The sequence below is a fragment of the Lissotriton helveticus genome, chromosome 4_1, assembly GCF_964261635.1.
Source record: "Lissotriton helveticus chromosome 4_1, aLisHel1.1, whole genome shotgun sequence".
Taxonomy (NCBI): Eukaryota; Metazoa; Chordata; class Amphibia; order Caudata; family Salamandridae; genus Lissotriton; species Lissotriton helveticus.
Window position 1 is genome coordinate 1,584,585,369 of NC_136063.1, and position 19,663 is coordinate 1,584,605,031.

At 45.4% G+C, this 19,663-nt stretch overlaps 1 protein-coding gene across 2 annotated transcripts in view; it reads right to left on the minus strand.

The window, feature by feature from the left end:
- Positions 1–19,663, minus strand: part of CDK13 (cyclin dependent kinase 13) — a 777,929-nt gene that overhangs the window by 157,934 nt on the left and 600,332 nt on the right. For both annotated transcript variants that reach the window (XM_078688204.1, XM_078688203.1), the window contains exon 12: positions 715–831. In XM_078688204.1, coding sequence (XP_078544330.1) covers positions 715–831 — 117 coding nt within the window. The remainder of the gene's footprint in view (positions 1–714; positions 832–19,663) is intronic.

Here is a 19,663-nt window from a genome sequence, read left to right on the forward strand (position 1 = left end):
GGTCGTCGGGAACGAGAATAGGGCTTGAGTCGCTGGGAGCATCGGCAGAGGTTGCAGTGGCACAACCGGCACCACTCTGGATCCATGGGCAGATCCAGTGGGGGACATTGGCGCCGGGGTTGGTGTCACTGGTGCATAGCACCCCCCGAGGTGGCCCAAAGGCATGCCGGAGGGGTCAGGCCACTCAACAATTTGGCATAGCCTCATAAAATTCTTTAAATTGAACAGGGGTCGTTCTGGCTCCCGGAGATGCAAGGAAGCGCGGAGCCGAACCAGTTCCCTTGTAAACTGGTTTCAAGATTGGGGAAAAATTGTTTTGGAAAAATGTTTATCAAATGACAGAGAAAGAGTGGAGCTCTAAATCTGCATCTGTAGGAAAGCAAGAACCTGACGTCTGTGTGCAAGTGTGGCCTTGACATGCATCTGCTCTGCCTCATCACGTATGAGGTGTAATGTCAGCTCAGTCACATGGCTCTGCCGACCGGCACATAACAGCAATGCTATGAAAATTTTCAGGATCCAGTCTGGCACCAGGAGGTTATTCTAAAGGTGAAGTGTGTGCACTTATTTACTGACCCTTACCCGCACCACAGAAAAGCACATGCTCATAATTTAATACAGGACTACACCACTGAAAGGCTGATAAACACTTAAATTCATTATAATTATAATAAAACTAATTAAATAAGCAACTTGGAAAAAATGTATCCTTACAAAATAAACTCTTCTCTGAGTTTTCGGCGGTACTGCTTCTTTGGTTTCATGGTGTTGAAATATGGTAGCTTTATGACATCAGGCCAAACTGCAGGACAAGGACTCCCACAAATACGACTAAAGAAACAGTTAAATAGGCAGGTGTAAATGTAATTAGAAAATGAAATCATACTAAAGAACTACAAGGAAAAATAAGCTAAGCATTCAACGACAAGTACGTCATTAAGAAATGTTTCCCAATCTATGAATTAAATAAAAATAGCAGAGGTACTATAGACACTGACAACACACTTAACCCTTAAGTCAACCTTTACATTCTTTTCATACTTAGGTTTAAATAAACTGGACTCTGGATAAAAAGGATAGGTCATTAATTTGGATTTTAACCTGTACGAAAATCCTCAAGAGAACATGTGTAGGGAAAAAACAATAACCAAAAAGACAGAATGTACATCTAGTAAGAGACACCTGAAATAATGCTCTTTAATTCTAACAACAATGCTCCAACACAAGATTCATGGTGTTGGCCATGCATTAGATTTGTGCGGTTTACAAAAAATTAACTGTTAAAAACACTAAAACCAAGCTTAATTTATGCAGTTTTAAAACGCTTTGCTACTTAAACATTTTGGTTTCACAAAAATAATGTTTCAATAGTCTTGTAGATAATAATGCAAAATAAGTTACTGACCGAATAAGGTTCCTGGGGTGTGGGCAGCACTTGTCAGCTTTTTCTTTTTGCAATCCATCTCACTCTGCAGCAACCACTGCACACCCAACACATCAACCAACACCTGGTCCTTGACCTCGTGCACTACTCTGCTCCAACCTGACACCAACCGTTTCTTCAGTCCAGTTACGGGGGCACTATCTAATTTTTGGCACCTCTGTCTGCCTGGCCCCCACTTTCATCCCACTTACCAAGCTGATGGTGGGAAGGAGTCACAGGCGGGACCTTTCAGAGTAAGAGTAAGGGTGTTGGCAGGAGGCAACACACTGAAGTTTAACAGTGCATAGAGAAGAAAATGCAGGCACCAGGTGCAGCACCAGAAGCAGACTCCTGGGTGTCATTCACTGCAAAAGATAACAAGGCATATACACAATGACATTATGCAAAATAGTGACTAATAGTGCTGTCTGACTGAATATTTTGCACACAGATTCTTTGCCAGATCATGGAGCTTTATTGCTCTTTCTGCCTAATGGAAACGTCTTTCCTGACCATAGATAATTGCTCCCTGGAACTGGGCTTTTTATGTGGGGTTCTATTGATTATTTTTCCCTGTTCAGCGGGAGACCAAAGAACTAAAAAAAAGACTGATGCAGGCAGTCACAGAAGTCCTTGCATCTACATTTGATGGAGCTTTCACCAGCCTGTCATCTAAATATGGGTGACCTGGCAATCCGGTCATCTGAGGAAAGCTGTGACTTGTGCAAGGGACTTGAAAAAAATGCAGGGGGCTGATTTGAACTTGAAAAGGGAGCTCCTTGCATTGGTAATGTTGCCCTGCTACAGAAAAAAGAAAGCTGTTTTCTGTGGCTTCCAGTAGAAGGGTATAAAGAAGTATGAAAATCCAAGGACGGCAGGTAATCACCTTCCTGGATCAGCAGGAGGATCTCCTTAAGTGTAACCATGTGAAATGATTGATTTTTCAGGTACTTGTTCAACTTTGAGGTTCAGAATTGGTCTACACTTGTCCATATTCTTTCTTAATAAGAAGAATCTGTAGTAAAATCCTTTATTTCCATGAAATTTAGGGATCCTTTTAAACACTCCCTTAATGACAAGAAGGAAAATGTCCTATTGTAGCTCTCTCAGATGAAGATTATGTTCCTTCTTAGGGGTACAGATAAGTGGGTCATTGAATGAATGCCTATGTACAACAAACTGTACAAACGATTTGCCTCACCCATTTGTACGTTGTTACCGTGAAGGAAGAGGGTTGGGGGGACAGTCAAAGGCATAAAGTCAGGCTCTTTTTGTGTTTTCGTTGGAGGGTGACTGAGCTGTGCTCATCTTTCATCCTGATGACCTTCTGCATCCTTGGCTTTGGATGCGGTTGGAGGCAGGAAGCTGGTCAAAGCCTGACTGTCTTTGCGGAGAGTATGGAGAGTAAACCTTGACCTCTATATACTGGAGGACATTCTGTATCCTTGCCTTTGTTAGTGGTTAAAGGCATGTCCATGGTCCTAGCCAGATTGTCTATGGATGGTAGACCATGATCCTTGTAATTCTGGGATCTTCGAGGTCACGAAAATGGGATAAACCAGATCTAGGATAGAGTAACAGGCCTAATGAACAAGTTACTTGCCTTCTGCAACGATATATCTGCAAGAGACATAGCTTAGTTATAGATTCCTTACCTTAGAATTACCCCAGGCGTCAAACTGGGCCGAAAGAAATTTTCGGCAGCAGTACCCCCGCACGTCGAAAGGTGCCGTCTGTCGGCTCTTCGTTCGTCGTTGTGGTCGCTGGGATGACGTTGCGGTAGCTACTTAGACACCGCCCTCGGACGTCAGTTCTTTACACGACATCCCACACCAGAAGCACAGAGCCATGCAAGACACTGATTCTGGTGCACAAAACTAGGGCCCTGCAAGGGATTCGCTGACCCTAGAAGTCAGTTTGCGGGACAAGGAGGATGGGTGGGGCAGTAAGGAATCGATAACTAATCTATGTCTCTTACAGATATATCGCTACCAAAGGTAAGTAACTTGTTCATCTGAAAGAGACAATTAGTTATAGATTCCTTACCACAGAATAAACCCCAGCAATACCAACTCCGGAGGTGGGTCTGTGAACCAAGTTCACACCAAAAAGTACTGGATAACAGAACGGCCAAAGAAGCTGTCTCTCTGGACTTGGTTGTCCAGGCAGTAGTGTTTCATGAACATGTGCAGAAATGCCCTCGTAGCTGCCTGACAGATGCCATTGAGGGGGACTCCCCGTCCCAAAGCAGTGGTCGCTGCAATCGCCCTGGTGGAATGGGCGTGCGTTCCACTGGAGGCCCCTTCTTTGCCAAAGAGTAGCAAACTTTAATGCACAAGATGGTGGAGCCTCTTGTCCTACTAAGAAGGAGGTGGAAAGAAGGTGGGCAAAGTGATGGTCTGACCAATGTGTTGAGAAGTAACCACCTTTGGAAGAAAGGAAGGCCTGGTTCTAAGGATGACCTTGTCCGGAAGAACAGCCAGAAAAGGGGGTTTTGAAGAAAAAGCTTGCAGCTCAGTCACCCTACGAGCAGAGGTGACGGCAACCAGAAAAGCAGTCTTTGGAGTAAGAAGTCCGAGAGGACAGTTATGAAGCGGCTCAAATGAAGCACACATAAGGTAGGTAAGAAACAGTTCAAGTCCCACTGAAGTATTATGAAGGGAACAGGAGGAAAAAGATGAGTAATGCCCTTAAAGAAGCGATTTACAGAGGGCACTTGAAAAGAGAAGGCTCATCAGGAAGCCTGAGAAAGGCTGAAATGGCTGAGAGATAGCCCTTAAGAGTGCCCAGAGCAGAGCCCTGCTGTGCCAAAGAAAAGAGGAACAAGAGAACCTCAGAAACGGGATCCACCGCCTTTGCTGCACACTATGCCACAAATGTGTTCCATCTGCAGGCATATACCGTCTTAGTGGAGGGACGCCGGGCAGCCAAGATAACATTACAGACTTCAGGAGGGGAAGGTCTAAGGCAGTCAACTGTCGCCGCTCAAACTCCACGCAAGGAGGTGGAGGCTGGACCGGTTCGGGTGGAGGACCGCCCCCTGCTGCTGCGACAGAAGATCCTCCCGAAGAGGCAGTCTGATGAGAGGGATCGATGGCCATGTAAGGGACCAGACTCTTCATGCCAATCCGGAACCACAAGAATGACTTGGGCCTGGCCGCACTTGAGCTTTTTCAGCACTCTGGGCAGAAGTGGTACAGGCGAAAAGGCGCATAGAAGACCCCAACTCCACTTGCGACACAAAGCATCGCCCATCAAGTGCTGCCTTAGAAATTCCAATGCGGAGAATTGCTCACATTGCGCGTTCTCTTCGGTGGCGAATAGATCTAACCAAAGCTGTTCCCACTGCCAAACAAGACCTTGCACCACCTCAGAGTGAAGACGCCATTCGTGATCCATCATGCACCTGTGGCTGAGTTCGCCCACCCTGGCGTTCAGTGCACCTGCCAGCTTTTGACCCACCAGGGATATGCCTTGGTGTTCCAGCCATGTCCAGAGGCGGAGGGCCTCTTGACATAGGGTCCACCAACCCACCCCGCCCTGTTTTTTGCAGTACCACACGGCGATGGTGTTGTCAGTGAACACCTGCACTACTCTTCCCCCGGACAAAAGGAAGAAATGCCTTGAGTGCAAGACGAACCACCCGGAGCTCCAGAAGTTTGATGTGGAGCCCGGATTCCGCCAGAGAGCAGAGGCCTCTGATCTCTGCCTCTCCCAATTGGCCGCTCCACCCTAGAAGTGATGCATCAGTCACCACCGTGTACTCCAGTTGGGGAAGGGAGAGGGATCTGCCGTTGACCCAATCCTGGTTGGTTATCCACCACTACAATTGACGTGCAGCGCCCTCCGAGATCTGAAAGCAATCGTATAAGGCACAGCATATGGGGATATTCCCCACATTGTGTGCCTGCTGGAACTTCAGGTCCCACTGTAGAGCCTGCATTTGCCACCTGGCATGATCTACCAGCAGGATGCAGGAGGTCATGAGGCCCAGCAGATTCAGGGTCATTCTGACCGAAACCCGGGATAAAGGCTGAAAGATCAGAATCATAGCCCGAATATTCCGGACTCGCTGCTTGGGAGGATAAACCCGAAACTGGGTTGTGTCCAGAACTACTCCGATGAGAAGGAGCTTCTGGGAGGGAGTAAGGTGGGACTTCGGCACGTTGATCGAGAACCCCAGCGAATGCAGGAGTCCGCCATAATCTGGAGGTGAGAGACGACAGCCTCGGGCGAGCCCGCCTTCAACAGCCAATGTAGAGATAGGGGAAGAAAGGAACCCCTGATCAGCGCAGATGAGTTGCGACCACCACCATCACGAACACCCGAGGGGTGCTGGTAAGGCCAAAGGGGAGCACAGTGAACGTGCTTGTGGCCTACCGTACACGCTACCATCCAGTCTCAAGGGGCAAGGGCAGACAGGACCTGAGCTAGTGTCGACATTTTGAACTTCTCCTTCCGGTAGAAGCTGTTGGCGTTCTTGAGATCCAAGATAGGACGCAGACCTTTGTCCTTCTTGGGCACCAGAAAGTAGTGGGAATAGCACCCATGACCTACTTCTGGGGCAGGAACTTGCTCGATGACTCCCTTTGCCAAGAGTGCCGAAACTTCTTGTTGGAGAAGGGCCAGATGATCCTCAGACATGCGATGGTGCCGAGGTGGCATGGATGGAGGGGTAACCTCGAAAGGGAGGGAATAGCCCCTTCGGACTATTTGCAAAACCCAACCGTCCAACGTGATGGTGCGCCAGTGGGGGGAGGTGATGGTGAATCCTGTCGCCCACTGGCGATTGTTGGCCTTGAAAGGTCGGATTAGGAGAGTTTGGAGGCTGCTGCAGAGGGGTCTGTGGTGGACTGGCCCACGCGCTGGCCCCCAGACCAACAGCAGTGGTTCCCATGTCCCCGGTTGCACAGGGGCTAAACAGCTTGCGCCGGACTGTTCTGGGCGGAACGTGGCGGGGCACCACTTCCGTAGCCATGAAAGGAGCGAAAGACAGACTAAGGGTTGGTGGTGGAGAGGCCCAGGGACTTGGCCGTAACCAGAGAGTGCTTAAAGCACTCCAGCGCGTTGTCTGCCTTGTCACCGAACTGGCGACAGCCATCAAAGCGCATGCCCATGCTTGGTCATCCCCTAAAAAAACAGTAGAACTCTGCCAGGTGTAGCGTCGAAGGGCTATGGTGTCCAGTCCACAGCGAATGTTAAACTTTGCTGCGTCTCTCCCCTCGCCAACTGTGTGGGAGAGTACGGCCCTTGCCTCTTCCAGGCACTGGGCAGCACTTGCACCACTGTATCTCACACGGAGTGGGTGTAACCGCCCAACAGACATGCAGTGTTTACTGACCGCAGTCCCAACCTAGAGGAAGAAAACTACTTCTTTGCAAGGTGGTCCAGCTTTTTGGATTCCCCATCAGGTGGTGCGTTAGGGAATGCGCCTTTGGACGTGGAGGCTTGGACCACCAAGCTCTCAGGAGAAGGGTGTTGGGAGAGGAAAGAGGGGTTGGCTGGAGCTGGGCGGTGGCACCACCCGCATCCCTTGTTGTGTTGGCTGACGGACAGAGAGAAGTCAAAGAGCGACGATGCTTCTTCGATTTCTTCTTGTGCCTCGACTTACCGGAGAAGTGCAAAGACTTAGAAGATTGGAGGTGGTGGCGGCTCTGCGACTGGTCCCTCAACCTCCCACGCGACTGGGACCTCGAACCGCCTGGAGCAGACTACCAGGCCTTGAGAAGCTTTCATGACCGCTCCCGCAAAGACTTCGGGTTCTTGGTCTGGCAGTCAGAACACGACTGAGTCGTGGTCAGAGTACCAACAGAACAGGCACACGCTGGGCAGATCAGTCACCGACGTCAATCGTCGGCAGGATCAGCAAGCCTTGTAAACAGGCATCTCTGACGTACTCTAGGAGTTGAAAACTCAAATACGACATCGACAAAAGTCAGCAAGAAGTCAGTCAAACAGTGACTGGAGGTACCGCTCTCTCCAGATCTGCGCTGGCTGGCGCGGAAAAAGAAAGAAGTGACATCAGCATGCAAGGACGGTGCCTAAGTAGCTAGCGCAACATCATCCTGATGACCACGACGCCAACGACTAAAGCGGAACCGAATTACGCCACCTTCCTACACGCAGGAGTACTGCTAAAGAAATTGTCTTTGGGTCCAGTCTGACGCCTGGGGGGAATTCTAAGGTAAGTAATCTATAACAAATTATTGTCTCTTTCAGATGCCTATGTTGTATCTCTGTGTCTAAAGACCTTTGAGGACCTCATCTATGTGTTTTCCAAACAAGATGAGGGTATCAAAATGTCTTGCTCTTTTTGAGGACAGCTTTAACAGTGTCCTTTTTATCTGCTGTATGAAGTAAAACAATGCTGCAAGTCATGCACATTTGGCAGTCAAAGTTCTAGAATTACCAGAGTGTTAGGCGCCTTAATAAAACTAACTATTCAGCCCAGAATGTCCATATGCTATCTGTCGAGAAGGCAAGATGATACCGTAATGGTTTTTTTCGATCTTCTCTGACCAGCCAAAGCTATAACAGAGTTTGCCTTCGGATGGCCAGTCAAACATGCTCCTGCTAAAATTGGGGGCCTCTTTATTTTCTCCCGAGGTGGTAACAAAACAATAGCAGGTGTCTACGTTAGCTTCAGCCCAGACAAAATCCAGGTTTGGCATTGGATTTGAAGGCTTTTGTGTCTGTTACTTAGTTTTAAAGAAATCATTACTGTTCTACTGAAGTAACTGGCAATTTGAATTTCTTGGCAGTCCTTTTCATCAAGCAATGATAATGGGACTAATTTCGGAGATGGTTCCTATGGAGGTGGGGGAGGTGTTAGTACTGAAAAGTGGCCAGGCAGAAGTAGGGGGTAGAGCCGGTTCTGCAATTTGAGGTTGTGGACGTCATTTTTTAGTTCACCGTTGATGTAATGGTTCCAATGGTTTTTCCCTCCAAGAAGGTTGGTCATCATTTAAATGACATTTTTTCACAGACAGAATATCTTCTCTTCTGGAGTGTTCACCAGGTCCAGATTTAATTTGAGATTAGGTGGTTGCAAGCACTGCAAAATAAAACAAATTCAGAGGACATATACAGGTCTCTGTTGTTTGCCCTGCCTGTGTAGAAATGCATGGTGGTGCACTTTTTATGGAAGCTGCCCCCAAAAGATGGGGCATTACCCTTAGATGGAGAGAAATATTCTTTATCCAGTAAATATAATGCTAATCTGCCCTCTCTGACCTTTAGAGTAAGTGTTTTACAAATGTCACGGCAAGAAACCTTATGAACAGGACAAATTCCAAACATACACTAGTAATGTGGGTCATGAAGGTCAATCTTCTGTCCACAAGATGAACAGAATTTGAAAAGTGACTTCCCCTGTCAGCCATGGTGACAGATGAGTGGAAGTTAAAAGGTCTCCCTGGCCCAGAAAATATCAAATGTCACACAAAAGTACGAGTTACTTACCTTCGGTAACAATGTATCTGGTAGAGACAATTCTAGCAGCAGATTCCTTAACGTAGAATTATCCCCAGGCGTGAGACTGGATCTGGAAAATCTTTTTGCCACAGCATCCCTGCGAGCAGGGGGGACGGCATCACGCGACTCAGCCCATGAGTGGTCCGCGTACGTGACGCCAGCAAGGTCACATAAGTCCCACCCCGGCGCGCCTACGTTAGTTTTCTTCGGAGAACATATCCGCGCCCAAACAGCCAGCATAGAAACTGTGGCAGCCAATCTGGGTTCAGACTGGGGCACAGCATGGAAAGCACTATGCTCCACATTGTGGATGAAGCCCTTCAAGCTCTAGACCAAGGCAAGACCTGCCTCCTAATCCTCCTACATCTCTCCTAGGTATTCGGCACCGCCAACCACGATAAACTTCTCGAACGCCTTAATCTCAGGATGGGCCTGGACAGTGCGGTCTTAGAATAGTTCAGATCCTTCCTCCATAATCATTCCCAGAAATTCCTCATCAACGGCAACCCATCAGCTCCCACCCTGGTCACGGTTGGAGTCCCCCAAGGATCAACCCTGTCCCCCACGCAAGATGGCGGCGACTTGCTAGATCGCTGTTAGCAGCTCCCTGACCAGCTCCGATGACCACGCTGACGGGAGGATAAGAGAAATCCTATGACTATACTGTAACTGCTCGAATATGTTTTGTGCAGTTTAAATATCTTTTCTACGCTCCTCGACCCTCTGAACGGCACTTGGTTAATGCTGGAGAAAAGTCTAAAGAAAAATATGCCGGCGGCAGCGTGGACAGAGGTACAAGCAGAGGACGCGGCTAGCACAGGGAAAAACCCGGCTTTGAGAGTGCAGCTCTCACTCCTCACCTCCCTGATCGGTATCGCGGTGCTACGGCTCCTGAACGGTATCCGCTCACCTGTAGTTGCTCAGCCCAGTCGGCAGCAGGAGGGAAGCACTCAGGACGGCGTTTTCACTACCGTAATGGCACCAAAGAATGCAGCAGTTATTGCAGCCGCGGCCAAAACTAGAGCCGCAAAACAAGCCCTCCGTGACCAGGAGGTTATGAATAAGCGTAGAGCGGCTGGCCCCGGGAACACTGGAAGCAACACGGCGGGGGGGGTCGGAAGAGCTGACTCCTACCCCGAAGGCAGCGGGAAAGTCTACTACTTCTACGCCCTCCGTTATTGAGTTGCTACGGCGTGTCCCAAGTGTGAAAGCCCCAACACAGCAGAAATACATAACGGATGCTCTGCCAGAACCGCCGGGATTACTGAGTTCGGACCCTCAGACCGAGGCACCCGCACTGGAATATTCGGAGAGAGATGCATCGGATGCTTCTCCCGGGCATGTAATGGAGTGTCCTGATTCGTCTGGCTCATTGAACTCCCCGGAGCTGCTGAGAACTCAAGAGGCTTCGGCAATGACAGGGCTGGAGGCTCTGAACTTTACTTTATAATAACAATCCGTTTGTGGAGTCCATCACTAAATTCATGCGATACATTGATGATGTATTCTTCATCTGGACGGGTACCCAAGAAACACTGAATGAGTTCGTGGTGTGGCTGAACTGTAGGACTGAAGATATAAAATGTAGCCATTCAGCCTCGAATAAAAACATCACCTTTCTAGACGTGGAAGTGTTTGTCAATGAAGACACATTAGGAACAACACTGTTTCGTAAACCTATGGATAGAAACAAAGCACTCCACTTTACAAGCCATCACCCGAGGAGTCTTAAACAAAATTTGCCATTTGGACAATTTTTAAGTATAAAAAGAAATTGTTCTAACAAAGATGAATACTTCAAAAACGCGAATGGACTGATGGAACGATTACTAGAAAGAGGCTACCCAAAGAAATTACTAAAAAAACTCGTTACGAAGAGCTTGGTGGGTCCCAAGGGAGACTATTACAGAAAAAAGAACATGATGAATGTAAAAGGATTGTCTGTGCTACGACATTCGGTCCCAACACACACCGATTGAGGAAAATGATGATGCAAAATTGGCATTTGGTGAAAGACCTTCACTGTGATCTACAGGAACCACCATTGTTTGCCTATAAAAAAGAAAAAAGTCTGGCTAATCATGTTCGGGCAGCGTTGCCACGAGATACAAAACCAAATCAGAGAGGAATGCTGGGACTTCCTCAGATATTGGGACACCATAAATGTGGTAATTGTTCATGCTGCGAGCAAACAGAAGAAGGTAAAGTCTTTTCCTTTAATGGGATACATTGGAGACACGACAAGTTCACAAACTGCCAAACTAAGAATGTGGTCTATGGGATAGTCCTTCCCTGTCCAAAACTGTATATAGGTAAAACCACACAAGAGTCAAGACAGCGCATTACTCAGCATAAATCACGACTGAGGAGAGAGGTTCCGAAAGCGCCATTGGTACTTCATTGGCAATTGAAGAAACATAAAGAGGATGAATTTCGCTGGACCATTATCTCAAAGATTGACCACGATCCACGAGGAGGTGACATAGAGGCACGTCTGGGACAGAGGGAGGCTCTACTAATAATGAAATATAACACTGCTGTTAATGGCCTGAATGAGATTTCGGAAATCTTTAGGAGTATCTCCTAATGAAAAATTTAATCAGAAAACGCTTTGGTTTATCCATTAATAAGGTGCTCCGGAGGATGGAGCTCGAGTTCTAGTTAAAAATCCATTTAAATATGGATTGGTAAAATACCATCCCTTAAATATGTGGTCACTAAGATCTTTAATACACTTTAATCTGGAGCCACACGTTTTCTCCATCTTCATAAGAGAAACCCATGACGCTTTGTTCGTACTTGCCATTCATACCCCGGTTCAATAAAGTTCCACAATATGGACCTGGCCCCTTTAAGAAAAATGATGATCACATGACCGAAAGGCAAAGTAGAAACAGAGGAAGCACTTTGCCGCTATACGAAAACACTCGGAATTGTCGACCGAGAGGACGTGATGGCCGAATGTAAGGAGACCGTTTTGGCAACGCTACAACTTGATTATTTTTTCTCCGCTTGACATAACCAAAGTAGTAACAACCCTGTTCGTGCTTCTTCTCGTAGGATCACGAAAAAAGCCGACACCGGTGCAAACAACTTTAAAACCCGGGCTGAAGGAACGGATATGCTTATCGGGTAAGTTTGGAACTACCACCGACGGTCAAATGGGTTTCTTTTTGAAAAGGCAAAGTGAGTAAAGACGGCTTTATCGGTTGATTTCAGGAGCTGGGGCTAAAGACTCTAAAAAGGTTAGTTCGTAAAGCATACAGTTGCACTGTGATTCCTTCCAACTGCTGCTTGTAAGGTAACCCCCACTCGTTTTTTCCTCTATGCAGACGACTACCATTGGGATTTGCTAACAAAGGTCAGTCCTTGCCCAAAGCTTTAGTTGTCTCTAATGTCAAACTGAGTAAAATCCTGTGTTTACATCATTGTCTTGTTCATGTTTAGAATCTGGTCACCTCATCATACAAGTTACATACGGGGAGTTGCACACCCTGTTGGAATTAAGGTAGGCGGACGGTGGCTGGCCGATGGTGGCATGTGTTTTTGTGTAAACCAGTTATTTTCGAATAGGTCATTAAACCTTGTTTCTTACTTTTTGTAGATTGATATTTGGTCCTGAGGACAACTCCGCATTTAGGGAGTTCGAAACACGTCGACTGTAGGTGGCTGAGTGTCATTTACCAAGATTAGTAGGAAGTTGTTACAAATATTTAGAATAGTTTTTCAACATGTATATTTGTACCAGACACTATTGGACTGACAAGACGACTAGGGTACATCAAGTGTTAAGGAAAGTTTTCTTTAGACACTTGGCTACTTTTTTGTTTCATTGTGTGTGTGTGAGGATGGTATGACTGTGGAATGTATGAACTAGATTGTAAATATAGAAAGGATGAATTGTAAATATGTATAGGTACGTTATGTTATTGTGAGAAATGTATTTACTCATGTATATGCACATAAAAATATTTTTTCTGTGAAATTGAAAAGAAAACAAAAAAGCGTAATGGATTAAATAAACCATTTAACTAGAGACGTTATACAAAACAGACCAATTTTGTTTTATTCATTTGGTTTCTAGTTGAATATAGGGAACAAGTTACAGTATTGGCACTTGTGTTCTTTTTTTGACCGAACCTTACTACAGCAGCAGGGGATTTCCTGGAGGTACAAGCGGAAAAAGGTATGTCCCTTGGGGCCAGTGGCAGTGCAGAGCTCAATGTGACTTTAAAGCTAGCCCCTCATGCACCAGAGATACCGGCAACACCTATTTTGCCTACCCTAAATAACATACAGGGCTCAAATATCCCTCTTACCAGGGATACTGGGACCAGGGTCACTGGGTTAGACATGAATGCACCTATATCCACCTTAATGACAGAAGACGCCGGTGGGGAGAGTCGCAATTCAAATCTACAGACCACCTGTAAGAACTCCGGGGATAGAGTGCGCCAGGCGTCTACAGAAGAGAGTACAATTGATACAGTGATAAATCAGAAAAAAAGGGATACTCTCAGGTGCACACCGCAGGGTAGTACAACTGAAGTCATAGAAACAGAAATGACAGACAGATAGGGAGCTCGCAGACCCCACGGACTTTTACTCATTCTCAGAGGATGTTAGTTGGTCTGGGGATACAGAGGGGGAGCTTGAAGAACTGGATGACGACGACGTAGAGTCAGTTATTAGCACGGAAAGTGACCAAGACCTACGTGCTAAGGCGCCACAGGACAGGCGGAAAACAGTATTGAAGAAAAAGGGAGGTCATCATGGGGCAAACGATTTGGTGTGGGATTATACACCAACGATTCATGGATTGAATCAAAGTCATCTGCACCTACCCCAGTCATCTCAAATATATCCCTCTCTCCAAACAGTATCAGTAGATTAATTAAATTTTTTTTTTTTTTTTAAATAATTTTATATTATAAATTACATAATTATAAATAATTAATCAGATCAACCTGGGGCCACACTAACTCAAGTCATGGACACAGTACTTCAGGCCATCGCATCACATCGCGAAGAAACATCTAAAGATGGACGTAAGGCACGGGCTGCATTGCAAAAAGTCCAAGGTGTTGTCCGTAAGCTCACAAACTGTAGGTGCATTCAATGACCGCATGAACGAGATGGAAGATCGCATAGTCTCAAATGAAAATGAGGCAGCTACGACTCATGAACGAGTGGACGCTCATGAAGCTGAGCTTCAGGACGTGAGATGGAAACTTGAGGAATGCGAAAATCGGCTACGCCGAAACAACCTACGCGTCCTTGGTATCCCTGAAAAGAGTGAAGGGGAGGATTGACGCTTGTATATTATACAGCTTTTTCGCGACACCCTCCCTGAACTCTCCAGCTGGGATTGGAGTTATGAGGTACAACAGGCCCACAGAGTTCCATTAACATTAAAAGTCTCAGCAAAAACAGGGAGATACCCACGAGCAGTCCTAGTGTACTTTGGGAACTTTTCACTTCGCCAAGCCATCTCGGATAAAGTCACCTGATAAACCCCGCAGCAGAGAATCGACCTCGTACTTCGTACGCCCACACTTTTGCCACATTACAGTGGAAAGGAGATGGCGCCTTAGGCAGCTAATTAAGCCATTTCTTGACAAAAAAGCGACGGTGTACCTTAACAAACCAGCCAAACTGAAAGTTATATTTGGGGGGCAAACAAAGTATTTTACTTCGGAGATTAAGGCAAAGGAGTACCTAGAGAGTCTAAAATAGGTATAATTACACCTCTATGAACCCAGATCTGGAATGTGGGTAGATATCCATGATAGCACTGTGGTTCTCAAAAATCCGGACCCTGGTGTTTTCACGATATCGAGGTCCAATACCCGTGTCACAAAACCTCAACGCACCAAGACGATTTTGGTATCTATGAACCGATAATAATTAGGACATCATTCCTGCGTATTTGCGTCACAATCGAGGGTTGCCAACACCCCAAAATCGTAGTTTCCGTCCCCATCCCTTAAAACTCCATTTTGTGAACGGCATCCATCTTGTATCTTGCCCTCATGTTAAGTCAATTAAAGGTCGAGCTTGATCAAGAGGGACACGTCCACCTTTTCGTGACTTCCCCCTGACCTGTCCCAACTGACTCCATTGCCTTAGGCCAAACCTGTTTGGGCAGCTCCTCGCCCAGTGGCCGAATACGATAGCATCAATACATAACATTCCACGAACCATTCACGACATACAGACCATGCTTTCTGCAAACATGCACCTGTCCACAATCCTTGTTTATGGCCAGTTTTATGACTGGGTTGTACCTTTCTTTATTAAGGTTTCATCGATATCTAATGGGAGTTCCAGGCCTAACTGGGTAATCTATCAACAAACTGGACATCTAAAATATGGGCTTGCTTACATGACTCTGCTCTTTGTATTATTGTAGAAATATGTGTATAGCCATATCATAAACTCAGGAATTCTTGCTTGCAGCTATTATTTTTGTATATAAGGAGACGGCTGGTTCTGTAAAAACGAACAGTCTCCCGAGAACCTACACTCCGTGTGGTGTACTTCTGGGACACGTGTTACTTGGTAGCTACCAATAAAACTTGATCTTTGACGGTAACTAGAAGACTCCGTGTTTCTGTGGTCCGGAACAAGGGAGAACTCAGAGGTCCTCGGGTGCTACCCCCTGGCACCACCGTGTTCCTAAAAACCCGGCACCTCAGCACGGTGGGATAGTCTAGTATAGATTGAAGTCAACACTAAGGTTTTGAGGGGGGATGATTTCAATGGTTAAATAATGTCCAACTGATGGTTTCATTATGATATTATCGACCCTCTTTTTCTATACTCCTTATTGCTGCACTATGGTATTAGTCTTGTACTTTCTTGTATCTATCTTCTTCTCTATTCTCCTTCTCTTTTTTTTTTCTTAAGGTTGCGTGGTCATCGTGTAATGGTCAGGCAGTGCTAGTCCATCGCTACAGACTCAGAGTCTAATTGCCTTTTTTTTCTGGGTGTAAGGGGGGAGGGCCTTGTCGGGGGGGTGGGTGGGGTGGACAAAAGGAATATAAAATGAGCAAGTCAAATGGTACAATTAATTCAGTAAAGAACACAATAGTTGAGGCAGTAAATGAGGTTCAATGTATGGCAAGATGTTGCTTAAAAATTAGCATTTATATACAAGCAAGAAAACAAGCGATTTGATATAACATTAGGTATGGTCTGATTACCCGAAAAAAAACAATGGGGAAGTTAAAACTCGGTTGCTGGAATGTAGCGGGTCTTAACGACAGGGGGAAGAGGGCACAGCTACGTCAAGCAATACACCAAGGCTCATGGGATATTATATGTATACAGGAGACCCACATTCCAATTGGTGAAATAGATCTGTTAAAAATCCCTGGATTTAACATTCTCGACTCAACTACACAGACGTCTAGGACTCGGGGTGTAGTCATATTAGCAAGGACCTCCCTGGGCAAACCAACGCGGAAAATGGCGGATCCCCATGGTAGGTGGGTTATAGTGCAGCTTAATATAGGCATTACCATCTGCTCGATTTACGGGTCAAATCTGGACGAGCCTGCTCTATTTATTGATCTAGAACTTGAGCTGGCATCCTGGACCTGTTCTCTTGTAATATGTGGTGACTTCAATATAACGATGGGCCATTCACAGAGTAGACAAGCACAGCAAATATACTTAGGACGTAAGCCTAAAGTATTTAGGGCAGTGCAGCAATTGATGGCCAGCCACAATTTAAGAGATATCTGGAGCCTGAAAAATAAAGAGGACCCAGGATATACGTACTTCTCCCACCCCCACAACAGATACGTACGTATTGACTATATAATGTCAACTACTGACATTGCCCTAAATGCGGTCATAACTAAAGCCCCTAAGACGATATCAGACCATAATGCTCTCTCTCTTGTATTTGATGTTGCTAGCTACAAGAGACCACACTCTCAATGGTCATTTGATCGTAAGCTTCTTGTTATTCAAGAATATATAACATACATAAGGCTATGGACTAAGGAGTTCTTTGAATGTAATCAATACAGCGCACCGAGGGTGGTTGTCTGGGATTGTTACAAAGCAGCCCTAAGGGGAGAAACGGTCTCCTTTGTAGCCAAGCGCAAAAAAGAACGTGAAAGGTTGATAGAACAGTTAAATACAGAACTAATAAACTTAGAACATTTACACGCTACCCAGATCCACCTTGGGGAGCAAACTGAAGATACTCTTTGTAAGATTTTAGTCTTAAAAGCGGAGATTAATAGTGATCTATCTAAAAAAGCAGCAGAAATTCTCCAGGTAAATCGGTATAAAATATACGAAACCGGAGAAAATGTGGGGAAACATCTGGCCCTTAAAACCCGCCAGAAGCAATCGCATAATTCCATTCAATCCATTGAATACGGAGGACAGAAACATACCTCCTCGGTAGGCATAGTAGAGGCATTTCAAGACTACTACCGGAAATTATACCAAAATGAAGACCAACAGTTAACACCTAACACTAAAGAGTTTTTGAATAACTGGCTCATTGAAACAGATCTTGGTAAAACTATCGATGAAACAACAAGGGAAGACCTTGAAAAAGAGGTCTCAAGCACCGAGGTAGAATTAGCTTTATTAGAACTTGCTGCTGGAAAAGCAGCCGGACCAGATAGAATACCTTTAGATCTTTACAAACTGCTTGGTAATCTTATTGTCCCATTCCTCTATGATTTATTTCTTGGTGTGCAATGGCATGGGAACCCTCCCGAGTCGTGGAAACACACAAATATCGCCATCTTCCCAAAAAAAGGTAAACCACCGGAATAAACCTCTTCATACCGTCCAATCTCACTTATTAACTCAGACTCAAAGATTTATGCCAAAGTCTTTGCCAATCGTTTCAGTAGGATTGTCGAACATCTGGTCTCCCCCTGGCAGCATGGCTTTATCCCTGGTAAGAGTACGATAGACCACACTCGCAGAGCCATCTCCCTATTTGACATCACGGGAGCAGAGGGAGGCCAGATGTCGATGATCCTATTGGATGCAGAGAAGGCCTTTGACCGGGTCTCATGGCAGTTCCTATGGAAGGTGTTAGAGATCAACAATCTTGGCCCGGTCCTTATAAAATCCATTAAGGCCCTCTATGTTGACCCCAAGGCAAAAATGATGGTGGGGGGTAGCGAATCAGAGTCTATTAATATCCAAAGGGGCACGCGGCAAGGTGGCCCGTGCTCCCAGATTCTATTCGCTCTTTATATTAACCCACTCATCCTTAAACTTCTTACCTCGCCAGTAATCGAACCAGTTAAAGTGGGCATGTATAACACCAAAGTACTCGCCTATGCCGACGACGTGGCGGTATTGACACCAAGCCCCACAGAGGCAATTGAGGAGATCGAAGTAATTACACGGTCTTTTGGTTTATATTCAGGGTACTCCCTGAATAGGGATAAGACGATGGTTATCTGCACCGAGAATACATCCTTTGTTAGCCGGTATAAAGTCAACAACGCGGTATATTTGGGTGTAAATAGTTCACCTAAAATAAATGAAATTAATCAACTAAATTTTGACCCGCTTATCAAGAAAGTTAAAAAAGACCTTCTCAGAGTTAATAACCTCCACCTATCTATAATTGGCAGGGGGAATTATCTTAATATGAGTGTGTTTCCAAAAATATTATACTTTTTTCGGGCAATCCCACTCTTGGTCGACGACGGCATAATCAAAAACCTTGATTCCGCTATGTCAAGATTTATTTGGAATTATGGTAAAGTTAGGAGAGCCTTACCTAAGCTAACTCTACCATATCTAAGAGGAGGATTAGCAATACCAAATTTAACATTCTATCTATGGGCGACCCTCTTGCAACAAATGACCACCCTCTTTGACACTAGAGCCTCAGTAAGCATTAACCTGGAACAGGCTATACCCTCAATATATGAACTGTCGTTAGGAGATAAGGCTCGAGGACTGTTACTGAAACAAGTCGAACCATCCTACTTTAAAAAGATTAAATTTAAGATCATTACGGACGCATGGAGAATGTGGAAGCGTACCACTAAGTATCTGACAATACCAAGATATACTAAATATACACCCCTGTGGCAGAGTTCAATAATTCCGGCCCAACTTAACGATAGCACCTCTAGGAGGTGGGAGAGCCTAGGGGTAGTGAAAGTCGGAGACTTCTTGGGTAGGGAATCTATGCCATCTTTCGTAGCGTTATGTGAAAAATATCAAATCCCCCACACCGACTATTTGAAATTTATACAAATCTACACTTCCCTTAGACTGTTGGTACCGAGCATAGATCTAAAAACAATACCAATATTAGATCTAATAGGCAAACAGACAACCCGGATAGGTAACATTTATGAATTATTCATAAGGAGTTATCCTGATGACCTTGAACAAATAGAAAGAAACTGGGCCACTAAGCTAAATAATTCAAATATCGATATAGACATGTCGTTGACATTATCATCCAAATTATTTTTAGCTTCAAACTTAAAGGCTCAAACCTATAAAACAATATACGATCTCTATTTTACCCCCGCAAAACTATTTACCTGGGGCAAAAGAATAAACGATCAATGCCCAAGATGTTCTTTTGGTCCAGCTAATCTTATTCACATGCTAGCTGAGTGTCCAAAACTAGACGCAATAAAAAAAGATATGACCAAATACTAGGCTGAAATCTTTGGGCACGAATTAAGAACTTCAACGACACTCTTTGTTATAGGCTATGATGACTCTTTAGGGTACAGCAATAAAGAAGCAATG